Source organism: Chrysemys picta, chromosome 2, assembly GCF_011386835.1.
Source record: "Chrysemys picta bellii isolate R12L10 chromosome 2, ASM1138683v2, whole genome shotgun sequence".
NCBI lineage: Eukaryota > Metazoa > Chordata > Testudines > Emydidae > Chrysemys > Chrysemys picta.
Genome location: NC_088792.1, coordinates 81,446,432 through 81,459,613, shown reverse-complemented (window position 1 = coordinate 81,459,613; position 13,182 = coordinate 81,446,432). Strand labels below are relative to the sequence as shown.

The 13,182-nt window shown below is 44.0% G+C and overlaps 2 protein-coding genes across 8 annotated transcripts in view; both read right to left on the bottom strand.

Moving 5' to 3' along the window:
• The window catches only part of LOC101953593 (collagen alpha-6(VI) chain-like), a 268,888-nt gene that overhangs the window by 83,625 nt on the left and 172,081 nt on the right, over nt 1–13,182 (bottom strand). The window lies entirely within an intron of this gene.
• Nucleotides 1–13,182, bottom strand: part of LOC101953884 (collagen alpha-6(VI) chain) — a 298,199-nt gene that overhangs the window by 264,908 nt on the left and 20,109 nt on the right. The window contains exons 7-12 of the mRNA XM_065583600.1: nt 11,613–12,188; nt 6,414–6,980; nt 3,150–3,499; nt 2,968–3,046; nt 1,812–1,957; nt 1,158–1,250 (exon numbers count right to left, since the gene is read on the bottom strand). Of these exons, the coding sequence (XP_065439672.1) occupies nt 1,158–1,250; nt 1,812–1,957; nt 2,968–3,046; nt 3,150–3,499; nt 6,414–6,980; nt 11,613–12,188 (1,811 nt within the window). The remainder of the gene's footprint in view (nt 1–1,157; nt 1,251–1,811; nt 1,958–2,967; nt 3,047–3,149; nt 3,500–6,413; nt 6,981–11,612; nt 12,189–13,182) is intronic.

Below are 13,182 nucleotides of genomic sequence, written 5' to 3'. Positions count from 1 at the left end.
TATGTAGCTTTGTTCCCGTACTGTAGCTGGGAATTTCTTGAGCAGATGGTGTAGTTTCTTTTGGTATTCCTCAGTGGGATCAGAGGATAGTGGCCTGTAGAATGTGGTCTCTGAGAGTTGCCTGGCAGCCTCCTGTTCATAATCCGACCTGTGTCCATGTAGATTTGTTCCCATACTGTAGTTGGGAATTTCTTGAGCAGATGGCATAGTTTCTTTTGGTATTCCTCAGTGGGATCAGAGGATAGACCCCAAACCTCAGTGGGATCAGAGGATAGAGCCCACACCCCCTCCTGTACCACAACCCCAATTTTGTGAGTATTCATGGCCCGCCATATAATTTCTATTCCCCGATGTGGCCCTGGGGTGTAGGAGGATGCTCTGGGCTGGGATCAAGGGGTTTGGAGAGTGGGAGGGGGATCACAGCTGGGGCAGGCGGTTGGGGTGTGGGGAGAGGCTCGGGGGTGCAGGCTCTGAGCAGTGCTTACCTCAAGTGGCTCCCGGAAGCAGTGGCATGTCCCTTCTCCAGCTCCAATGCAGAGGCGCGGCCAGGAAGCTCTGCAACAGCTCCCATTGGAGCACATAGGAACTGGAGTGGGGCCATGCTGTGGCTTCTGGGAGCCATGTGGTGCGGCCCCCAACCCAGCACCCCACTGGAGCAGGGCACAGCCGCATGGTGCGGCTCGCGGGCCGGCTTAAAATGGCTCAGTCCACAGTTTGCCCACCCCTGTACTAGTATATTTTTTCAGCATGGTTGTGTCAGTCAGTGGTATACACAGGGTCCATTTATGCTGTGAGTATTTTGTGTTTGTTCATCTCAGATTTTTTTTTAAAATGCCTTAGGAGCCAATTCAACTTTGGAGTTTTTGTATTTATTTATTTATTTTTAAATAGATCTCATGTTGTTTGGTTTACCTAGCTATTGCCTCTCGGGGAATGGATTACCTACACCGATGGCATAATCCCTCCTGTCAGAGTAGGCAGTATCTATACTGGAGCACCACAGCTGCAGGATTTTAGTGTAGACAAGCCCTGAGAATGGATACACCAAAGGCAATAAAAAAAGTCTTCCTATAAAGCTCCAACACTTCCATTTTCCTGGACTTGGCCGGCCCCTGTATAATTACAATGCAGATGAAGTATCACAAAAACATTCTTACTTCATTTCCTTCATTCCCTCGGGGTCCAATTCCACCTTCCTCCCCAATGCACTTGCAAAAAACAGCACAGCACGTCCTTTCAGCAACGTTAGTCTTGAAAAGAGGAAGAAAACCTGTGAAACTTCATTTTTCATTCACACTTCCCTGATCCTGAGCACATTTAAGACATTGAGAGTTTTGCATTGAATTCAGGAGGAGCAGGATTGTGCCTTGTATTCTACAGGCTAGATCCTCAGCTGTGGCCGAGCAGCACTCAGTGCAGCAGGCCTTTGCAGCACCCTCATCCTGGGGCTATCTGGCAACCAGGGCTGGTCCCAGGTTAAATTAGAGCAACCTCACTCCTTCCTCCCGCCACCCTCCCCAGCCACACTCCTTGCACCAACAGCTGCCAAGCTAAGCAGGCTGCTCCAGTACCATGAGAAGATTCTCTTACACAGTGGGAAACTTCAGAGGACTGAGCAAGTTGACTCTAGGCCTGTTTTGTGCCACTAGTGGTGGCACAAAGCAGCCCGAGCATACCAGAGAATCTTGCCCTCCGTGACTATTGTACTCTTCTCAGTTCAGTTGTGAGCCTTGTTCAGGTCTTTAAGAAAATGACTAGGGCATTCATCAAAACTCTAACTAGACACACTGGAGCTTCTCTGAATGACTTACCACATACTTGGACAGTGCTTTGGCGACATTTCTCATGCCAATAGTTAATTGAGTCATGTAGTCGAATCCCTTTCCAAACTCAATGTACTGAAGCTCATTAAATTTGGAGGCTCCTTCCAGAACAACGGTCATCAGTGCATCCAATCCTGTTTAAAACATTGACCATAAATGAGCAAAACATAAAACATTTATCCAAATGAAAATCTTAGACAATTATTTAATTGATGGGATCCTTGCGTGTAGGAATTCAGATTATTATATGGGTAAAAATAAAGATTAAAGGATGAAAATCATGATTTATCTTCACATTTTGTTTTTAAGAGTCCATAATTAATTTATAGAAAATAAATGGGCCAGTGGCAATCCGGAATCAGTAGCAACCGTGGAATGAATTCTCTGAGTGAAGCTTGAGCATCAAAGAACATGTGACCGCTGTGGCTGTCAGCACAATTATTTCCAGAATATTTTATCCTTTCACCTGAAAGCAAGTTTTTAAATTTTCAAAATAACACTGCTTTGTACTGAAATTGAGTTTAAAGCTGAAGACAACATACACACACTGGGCTAGATCATCCACTGAGGTAAATCCCAAAATGGAATACAATAGACTGAAAACAAATATCCCAACATTATGGTCAGAATTTTCAAAAGAGCTCAGCACCCACATTTAGGACTAGATATTTAAAAAACACTCAGCTCCCATATATGCACCAAAATAAGTGGCCAGATTTTCACAAAAGCTCAGCACATTGGGTCCATGTGAACACTTCTGAGAATCAAACCATCAGCACCACAATCCGAGGCATTGCCTGCTCAGCCCTTTTGAAAGTCTGTTCCCAGTGACAGGTGCTGAGCAAATTTGGTGCTTTTCCTATATTTATTTCATGACCTTGTACCACTTGGTGGTGATTGTGGGTTATCACACCACATCATCATGCATGGAAGCTTCATGACAAGGCAAACAAAAAGCAATGTTAGGACATAACACTGAATTAGTGGCTCTCTCTATCTCCATATCCTGGCTGCTAAAAGGGAAGGCATTTGTTTTTCTTCTGTCCCTTTTTCACTTGCCTTTCTTCAGCTAAAGAGCTTTGGGTTGAGTAATTTAATTCAAACCAAAGTAATTTAATTTAAATATTTGTCCGCTTTCAGATACCTTTTTTTCTAAGTTCTTCTGACTTTTGTTCTAGTTCTTCTACATCTTCATCCAAACCATCTGAAAATACAAGTAAAACCTAAAGAAAGATAGAAAGTTTGAAGTCACAGGAAGTCAAAAGCAGAATTAAAACAAAAGAACTTATTTTTGGTCCAAAGTCTCGGTGTAAGAGATTAGGTTACCTTCCTTCGATTTTGATCATCAGCTTTGCTTGGAAATGTTTTCCAGAGTGACTCCAGGAAGTTGCCATTAAGACGAGATGGTTTGTCAATCAGGATCTCTCTCAAGCTGTTCCATATTTTCTCACTGTCAAATTGGAACTTTGAAGACACGGGTGTAACTGTGTTGTTCAGGTAAACTGCCACGCTGCTCTGTGTCTTTGTCCCCACATTGCAACTCAGACTGCTTAGGGATGTGAGGGCTTTTAGAATGTCAGGAAGATATGCTTCCAGCTGGTAGTGTCCATGGAATAAACGGTCACCTCTCTTTTGTGAAGAGATGTCAAATCCCATAACAATATCCACAAAACAAGCTACAGTCGGGAAGAATAAACAAAATATCACAAATTAATGCACAAACAAATTTAGGTGGAGGAACAGAGAGAAAGAGGGGGACAGAGTTTAAGCTAAAGAATCATGGTAGTTGTAGAAATCAGTCAGATACGGACAGGAAAACAAGACAATAGCTGGTGGATAGAATATGTATAGCGAGGTCCTTAATGTCTTTAATCCATATCTGAGCCAAATTCACCCTGAATCAATCTTTTACACCAGCAGGGTTATTCCAGGGATGAACTTGCCTCAATAGATGTACTTCTGCTGAAAAGAAAAGGAAACACTTTCTAACAGTAATTGTAATTAACTGAAAAAGTATTTTGAAGTTACAATTATTTTTTCATTTGAACCATTTAACAAATTTTACTCTCATTGATGTCAATGTGAGTTTTGCTGTTTACTTCAATGGGAGCAGAACTTGGTTCAGTTTCATATTATTTCCCATCCCCAACAATAGTTAAACAGACAAACTTTTTTTTTTTTTTTTTTAATAGTGCACTGTGTTGGAAGATGCTTTAAGAGTTAATGATGCTGTACTAATAGCCTATTCAATACACCTAGAAATCATACTGACAATTTTGTTTCACATGTAGGTCAATACTAACAAATAGGGTGGAACACCTTAAACCAAGATGATTTAAAATGACAACTTTTTAAAAAATAAATGATGTAAGTTAGGTTAAGCCTTTATAAAATTAATTTGAAATTTTGTGCTATTGCAACTTTAGAATAAAATTTATAATGCACTTGACTATAAATGCTGCTTTTTTAAATGCCAGGACTGGTGGGGTATCTTATTTAAGTTTTACAAAACTGCTATAGGCAAAAATAAAAGTATTGAAAATTAAAGCCCTGATTGTGCAGGCATCTAAGCAGGTATCTAACTTTACTCATCTGAATAGACAACGAGGCTACTCTTTTAAATTTAAATATATGCATGAGCATTTGTATTTTTATGAAACACTTCGTGACAATCTTTATCACTTCAGAACAAAACAGCTTCTTTGTTAACACTGAGAAGTTATTTAGACTTTCAGTACATTAACACAGTTATTATGAACTTTTATTTATACAAATGGGTCATTAAAAAAAATATCCTAAGGTTAATTACCTAAATATGAGCTTAAGGATCAAAGAGATTTTCAAGACCACATAAAGAACACAAGTCCCAAGGGCTCCCAACTGCAACAGCTGATGGAGGATCACAGCCTGGTCAAAGCATTTCAGTTTCTTGACTTATGGAAGTTCAATATATCCAAGATTGTGTTGTTGTAAATATAGCACATCTAGTTTGTGTTTTTCTCACAGTAAGGGTTAATGGGGAACTGGAATTACCATTTTCTGCATAAATGAGTATTTTAAGAGTGAAATCTCTCAATTGGAAAAAGTCTGTGTAAAACCTCAAATTCCAACAGTTAGGAAACAGTTATTTAAAACAGTATAAAATAAGTATAAAACATCCACTTTAGCAATTTAAAGCTATGAAGTAGAAAGAAAGTAAAGAATTTGCAATGTGTAAATAAAATATATGATTCAATTTAAAAGGTTAAATTGAAATATTCAAATTTAGATTATTTAAAAAAAAAAAATTATGGTAGGTCTTCACTTTGTGAACAAAGAAATTATTTCTTTTGCCACCAATTACATCTTCCTATGCTCTTGCTACTGGCAGTACTACTATATGTCAGTGTTAGAGCAGCTGCACCCCCACACCAAAGAAAGAGGACAAAGGCAGACAGGGAAAAGGAAGCAAGTGACACTCTTCCCCAAGCCGGAGAAGATTTGTTTTCATTAGTCTCAAGCTCTAGAACCAGGCTCTAGTGAAAGAAAGGAGAGAGCAGCTCAGTGCTCTGACAATGGCTGTGAGGGCAGAGACAGCCCAAAGAGGAGGTGAAGAGTCAAATATCAGGCAAGGCAAAGGAAAATCAACTCCTTTCTTCAATGGGAAAGTAAAAAGGAGGCTCCTCTGAGTCAATGACTTGCAGGCTAAAAATCAGAATAGCTGTAGCACGGGGAATCCAGATAGCCTAGAAGCAAAGGGAAGAAGCACAGGGGTGGGTGTGGGGGGAACCTTGACATAAAGGCATATAAGCTGAAGGAAAGTGATTGTAAAGGATCAGAAGCTCGGTTTTCAAGGCAGTGGAGGTTAGTTGGCCAGTTTCTGCCTTCTGCCAAGATCTGCTCAGTACAAGAAAGGAGGAGTGGCCACCAGGGAGCTTGTTAAGGCTTCTCAGCATGGAGCTATCCCAGCATGCTTTGACTAAGCCCAAAGGTGAATTTCTATTGGCTGGGCATAGCAAGGAGCCTACAGTCAACCTGATGGCAGTCCTCGGTCTGTTTGGATGAAATACAATAACTTTTGAACTGGCATCTGCTAAGAAGGCAGCTTCAACCAAGTCTCTAATTACTTCTCTCTCAGACTGAAAGAAAAGAACAGCGAGGGGAGAAGAGGAAGCTGGGGGGAGGGGGCGGACACAGAGCCCCTGCCATGAGGATCGGGTTGCAGTGAATCCCTGAAATAGAGGGGGATAGGAGAGGAGTACACAGACTTTGTGGGAAGGAACAGATGAATGCAAGGAGCCCCTGGTGCATGCAATGAGCTTGACCTACGGAAGCAACAAAGTGTGCAACCCCCTAGTTTATTTTGAAAGTAGGAGCAAAACAGGTGCAGCCATTTATGTAAACAAAGCATTTTTCCTGCATGTTCCAATCAGTAATTTTGACCAGAGTAATTTATAAATGCTGTCACTTGAAAATTCAAACCTGGCTTTTATTAGTCCTCAGTGATGGTCAACAACAATACACATTTGAAGAAAGATACCTCTAGAGGTGGGACAGAGGCAAGAAGTCAGGATTGAAATGTGAATTTCCCCCGTATCCATTTATACTTACTTGTAGGAACATCAGGTTTGCATAGGTCACCAACTAGTCTTTTTTTAATAATCTTCAGCTCATTGAAATCATTAACAGTGTACTTCCTTTCCGGGACGCCAGCTATTTGCGTGAGCTGCACGTGACTAATATTCCCAACTCCTATAGCATATATATGAACACCTTCCCTTCTCAGATCTTCTGCTGGTTCAGCAACATCATCATGCGACTCCCCATCAGTGACTACCAGCAAAACTGGTTGGACGTTTCTTGTTACTCTTCTGCTGCGTACTGGTGCAAAGAATTCCTTCACCTGCTTAAGTGCAGCTCCAATTAAAGTAGTAGTTCCTGTCATCTGCTTAATGTTCTGAATTTGAATGTCCAGTTCTGATTTGTTCTGAAAAGCACCCAGGCTGAATTCTCTTTTATACCTGTCACTGTACTGGGCAATGCCAATTTGAACATTGCGATCATAATCAATCTGATCTAGTATAACTTTCAAGAAATCCTTCATCCCGGTGAAGTCATTTGGCTTTATACTATTGGAACCATCAATCAAGAAAACAAGGTCTGCTTGAATTTCACACTCTGAAATGAAAGAAAAAAAAAGGAAAATTAGCTTATTTATATAGTGCTCATAACGTGCTGGGCTCTTCACAGACAAATAATTAAAAGACAGGGTCCCTGCCCTCAAAGAGTTTTCAGTCTAAACAGAGACAAGACAAAACAAGTGCAGACAAACACAAATGAAGTGGGGAAGGTGAAAGCAGGACAAGGCTTACAAGTACAAGACTGTGTGATTGCTTTGGTGGTTCTGCACACATCCTCTTGATTCACTTTATGTATATTTTTATTACATGGAAGTAATCCCAATTGGTTTTTTTTAAGCTCACTTTGGGGAGAGACTGAGCATGAGGGAGTGTGGAGAGGGAAAGATGGGGAGGGGAAGAGGAAAGCTCAAGGAAAAAGAGAAGGAAAGAGGGATGGAGGCAGGCTGACATCCTACAGCAGGATGAGTGTGGTAGTTGAAGAGAGATGGAAGGAGATTAGGACAAACAGCAAATCAGTTGGGCAATCAGCAAGTGTAAAGGCAGATCAGAGTTTGTATTTTAGAGGACAAAACTTCTGATAACATGAGGACACCGATTGTGGGTGAGTGAAGGCACCTGTTCCCTGCTCTGCTGCTGGAGGAAGGAGAAAAGCTCCAGCTCCGGAGACTTTAAGAACACTCCAAAGCGCCTCCTGCTGTTTTTCTAAGTGGTCAGGGAGATGTGGCTATGAGCTCATGTTCCCAGGCATCTCCTAGTTAGATCCAGCATGGGATGGGGATTTCTGTTCCTCACTGTGGGAGCAGAGCTCCATGGGTTGAGGTTTTTGAGACTGGAGCAACAGTGGGCTATTACAGGCTCACACAGAACCTGTGGGGAGGAGCAGAGATTCAGGCAAAGGACATTGCCTGTATGCCTGTTCTTTTCCCAATACTTTGGATGGTTTCTGCTTCTGGAACCACCTCCAAGCTCCCCTGTATTCAGCATACATAAAAACAGGGCATGTGGGGCAGCCTAATTCTCACAACAGGGGAAGCAGTCTGTGCAACAACTGGATGCTAGCATGGAAGCCTCCCCAATAAAGTTTGTTGGACAATAACACTCCAGTAGCCCCAGGAGGGGAGGTTGATTACAGTCCACTCTGACCCAGGCACTGGTCAATACAAACAGCAATTTGTAAGTATTCTTGTGAATAAATACATTCACATTGATGGCATCCATGGAATCATGTTATTCATTGTTTGCAAGTATTCCGACAGCTTCCGGACAAGTGAGAAAACTGAGGGAGTCACAGGAGTGCCACAAATTTTAATTTGAATGCTCGTCAGCAAATTTATACCAGAAATACATTGTCACTTGTTATTCTTTATTCACCTGTTTAAAAAAAATAAGAAGAGTTACACTCATCCAGTTGGGGAGCAGAAACATCATGTGACTTACATTGGCCAGCTAACAGTGCAAATAATGAATAGAAAAGAAGTGACCTGTTAGCAAAAAGTCCATAGGGTCACTGTAGCACAGGGGCTTCTTACTGCCCCCCCAGGCAACCCCTTGCAGCCAGAGATCATTCTGCTGCACCCTGGCTCGGTTATCCCCTTTTCAGGGCCCTTTAGAACTCATAGTTCAGAAGGGGTTCCAATAATAAACAGGATGTCTTGGGGGGATTGAGTCCTCTGACACATACTGGCCCTGTAGGCCCCAGGCAGTTTAAGGTCCCTCTCCAGATTAACACACAAAACACAAACTCACAGTCTTCATCCCAGCTGGCCTTTACAGTCTCTTTCCTTCTTGTTCAGGGTCTCTCCCAGACCTCACTGCCTATAGACTTTCCTCCAACTTCAGCTTTTTTTCCCTATTAATTCAGGGCCTTTACAGGGAGGGCACAAAAAGGTCTCCTGTAAACCTATTTGCAACTTTCTCTCCCACCCCTCTGATACTTCCTGCTCTTTTTATTTTGCCAGCTCCTAATTCAACCCAGGTGTGGTTCATTCTGCAATCAGGGCTGGCTTAGCCCCAGGCTATCCAGCACATGGGGCCAACCACCCTGTTCCAATGACAGAGGCTATTCAGTGAACATTTAGGTAGGGTTACCATATTTCCACAAACAAAAAAAGAGGACACTGGGGGGGGGAAGCCCCGCCCTAGCCCCGCCCCACCCCATCCACTCCCTCCCACTTCCCACCCCCTGACTGCTCCCCTCAGAACCCCAACCCCCCCTGCTTCTTGTCCCCTGACTGCCTCCTGCTGAGAACCCCCTACCCTAACTGCCCCCCCAGGACCCTACCTGTCCCCTGACTGCCCTGACCCTTATCCACTCACATGGGTGTCAGAGTTGTAGAAATTTTGGTGGTGCCCAGAACCCCCCACCCCACCTGCCTAAGGCTCTGGGAGGGGAGTTGGGTGGGGGGAGGAGGTCTGGGGTGCAGGTCCTGGGCTGGGGATTAGGGTGCAGGAGGGGTGCAGGTTCTGGGATAGAGTTTGGGTGCTTGGTGCAGGCTCCGGGCTGGGGCAGGGGGTGGGTGTGCAGGAGGGGGTGAGGGGTGCAGGCTCTGGGATGGAGTTTGGGGGTGAGAGGCGGTGCAAAGGGAGGGGGTGCAGGCTTTGGGAGGAAGTTTGAGGGCAGGAGGGGGTGTGTGGGAAGGGGGAGGGGGATTGGGAGGGAGTTTGGGGATAGGAGGGGATGCAGGGGTGAGGGCTGTGGGTCTGGGGATGAGGGGTTCATGATGCAGGAGGAGGCTCAGGGATGGAGCAGAGGATTAGGGTGTGTGGGGATGAGGGCTGGGGCTGGGGGGTTTGGGGTGTTGGAGAGGCTCAGGGCTAGGGTGGAAGGGCAGGGTAAGGGCAGCCTGTCTTCCCATTAGTGGATGGGGGCACTAGGACCCGGGGGCAGCAGACAGCAGTTGCTGCTGGCTCTGGCAGTACACGCAGACAAGGGAGAGGCAGACAGGGAGGGGGACCCACGGAGGGGAGGATGCGCAGAGGGGGGATGGCAGGTGGAGGCTGGGGACCCATCCAACACTCCCCCGCTCCCTGACTGCCCTCCCCCCCCCCCCGCGACTCCTCTTACCATTCTGGCTCCACGTGGGTCGGTTTGTGTGTTACACAGGACTACAGAGAGAGGGAGGGGGAGCAGGGGAGGGCTCTGGCTGCTGGAGGCCAATGGGAGTGGGTCAATCGGCCTAGCCGCCCAATCAGCAGCCACACTCTGCATGGAAGGGAGGGAGGGAGGGAGGCGAGGGAGAAAACCTCCCCGGACATTTTAACCTTGTTACCAATTCCTCCCGGACGGCTATTTAGAGATGCAAAAGCCGGACATGTCCGGGGAAATACGGACGGATGGTAACCCTACATTTAGGAGTATGTGCCAGAAATCTGGATTTATTTGAAAACGGTTTCAAACACTAAAAAGGACCAAATCTGACAATTTATTTGCAACAAATCATTCAACTAGCTGCACAGACCAGCAACCTAGAAAGTGCACCTAAAGTACTAATTTTTAACAAGGGACAGAGAAGGGCATTAGGAAAAGTAGAAATTGTGGGGCCTGATTCTCCACATTACACGCTCCAGTACACAAGCATGAAGAGGGCATAAAACCCTACCAAACTGGATTTCCTCACTAGTAGGAGTAGCATTTTACAGTCTCTGCAAGTGACTACTCTGGGGTGCAAAGATCTCTGTGATCCCTCCTATGGCCTGCGGGCAAATAGACAGGAACATGGACAGGCAAATGAGGATGAATCTGACTAGTTGGTCATTCAAATGTGTCATTTTATACAGCACAGGGGTTTGGAAGTGTAGACCTATGTGTAGCTGTATGGGACTAGAGCACTGGTGGGCAACCTGTGGCCTGTTAGGGTAATTCGCTGGTGGGCCTTGAGACAGTTTGTTTACATCGACCATCTGCAGCTCCCAGTGGCTGTGGTTCGCTGTTCCCGAACAATGGGAGCTGCAGAAAGCCACGGGCCACAGGGATGTGTTGGCCTCCGCGTCCTGCATCTGCCATTGGCGGGAATGGTGAACTGCAGCCACTGGGAGCTGCGGGCAGCTGTCCCTGTGGACGATCAATGTAAACACACAGTCTCGCGGCCTGCCAGCGGATTACCCTGAGAGGCTGCAGGTTGCCCACCACTGGACTACAGGATGCCACTGTACAGTTTGCATGGTGTAAGTTTCCTCATAATTGCCACTGCATTTTGATTGCCACTTGCAATAGTCCCCATCTGCCTGTTTTCACCTATTTCCTCAGCAGAGCTCATCAACCAGGCCAAATCATGTGGTGCTTTCGTGATGTAGATAAATGCCTATCCCCACAACTAGTCTAATCAAACTGAACCCTGAACTCAGGCCTCTTTAAGTGAAAGGTTAGTGCCCTAATTTTACCTTTATGAAAGTTTTGAACCTGCACAGACTAACAATAATATCAACCATTTAAGCAATGAAAATCCTCAGTTGTAGGATCAAGGATAAGCTTTAAGCAACTTCCCTTTTTGCCTATAGCTGGGCTTGCTAAAGAGAAAAACAACAACAACAACACAGGAAGCTAGATATACAAATGAAGCCATAAACATTGCTTTGAAATTTTAGAGATGTGTCTCCCCATCTTTGCCAATTTTTAAATAAAATGATGAGGAAAGTTTAAACAGTATAGACTAGTAAAACAAACACTTACCTGGTTTTGAATCATCACATATTTTTTCTGATATTGCTACAGATGTGTTTTTGAGTCCTTCAAATGTATCCACATAGTAATATTTGTCTTCTGATCCAGCCATGGCCAAAAGCTCATCAGGTTTTGCTCCTTTTATCCCAACAGCATAGATAATAATTCCCTTGTCTCTTAATCTCTTGGCTGTGTCATTGAGGTATTTTGCATCATGGGAGTCACCGTCTGTTATCACTATAAGAATCTGTGGAACTCCCTTACTTTTGCGGCCACCATGCTCCTGAGCAAACAGAGCTTCCGAATAGTCAACTGCCTTGGCTGTGTACGTTGAACCTCCTATAGTTCTATCATTCTGGATAGCCTCAACAATCTCGGATTTTGTTGGGTACTGGTTAAGGTAGAAAAACGTTTTCGGTTCATCAGAATATTTTACAGCTCCAAACTGAACTCTATCTGGAGCAACATCAGATTTTTTCACTAAGTCAATCATGAAGTCTTTCATGGTCTGGTATTGTGAGGAATTTATGCTCCCAGATTCATCTATCACAAACACAACATCTACTCTTTCTATCCTTTTGCATTCTGTAAAAGAACAAATGACAAAACAAAAAAACCCAAACAGGTAAGTCAGTACAGACTCTTACTGAATCTTTCTTACTAGCCCCCTTGTATTCAAGACAAGCTTGTGAATTTGGATCACTTTTTGGAGGCAGTAACACAACAAAAGAGCCTAACCACTAATTCTAAAATAACGGAGAGTTTCAAATTAATCTAAAATCCAGAGGGACGGGGGTGGGGTGAAGAAATGAATAGTAACACAACAGAATGGGATCAGACTAGATGATCAGAATGGCTTCTTCAGGCCTTAAAATTCTATGAATCTGTATTCTATTAGAATACAAACACCAATTAAAAGCTTGTATTTTAATTTCTGGAGTTATGTCAAATTTCAGTGACCCTTGTTCTACAGAGACACAGTACACACAGTTTTATGTACTGTTTACTAATGGAAATGAGCCAAATTCTGCTGCCATTTGCATCTATGCAACCACACTGAAATGCATGGAGACCCACCAGGCATCAATGATAGCAGAATTTATTTTCTGCTTTGGATCTATTGCAATTTTTTCTTCTTTGTGTAAGAAAGATGTTCAATTTGGAGACTGAAGCCCTGCCATCCCTGCACAGCCCCCAAGGCCCTCTGTTGTAGTGACCAAAAAGGGCTGAAAGGGACTTTTGTGAAACCCATTAAAACTACTCCTAAACTAAAGATCAGCATTTATGACGAGGAGATGGGAAGTCAATACTGAATTAACAGTTTAGTAAGGAGGACATTGTAGCTCCTAAACAAGGAACAAAATATATACCTTTCAGGGCAGGTTTGGATCTGTTCTCACTTTGCAACAGCAAAAATGTGTTTTCTACAATTGGATTAGTGAGTGCAAGAGAGACCCAGAACTCAGTCCTGTAAACCCCTGAAATGGAATATGCAATGTGCAAAGAGGAGAGAGACTCCTTGTGCTCTCCCCAGCCCCATTGAGCAACCATGTATGGGGCCAGGCATGACCTGGCCCTG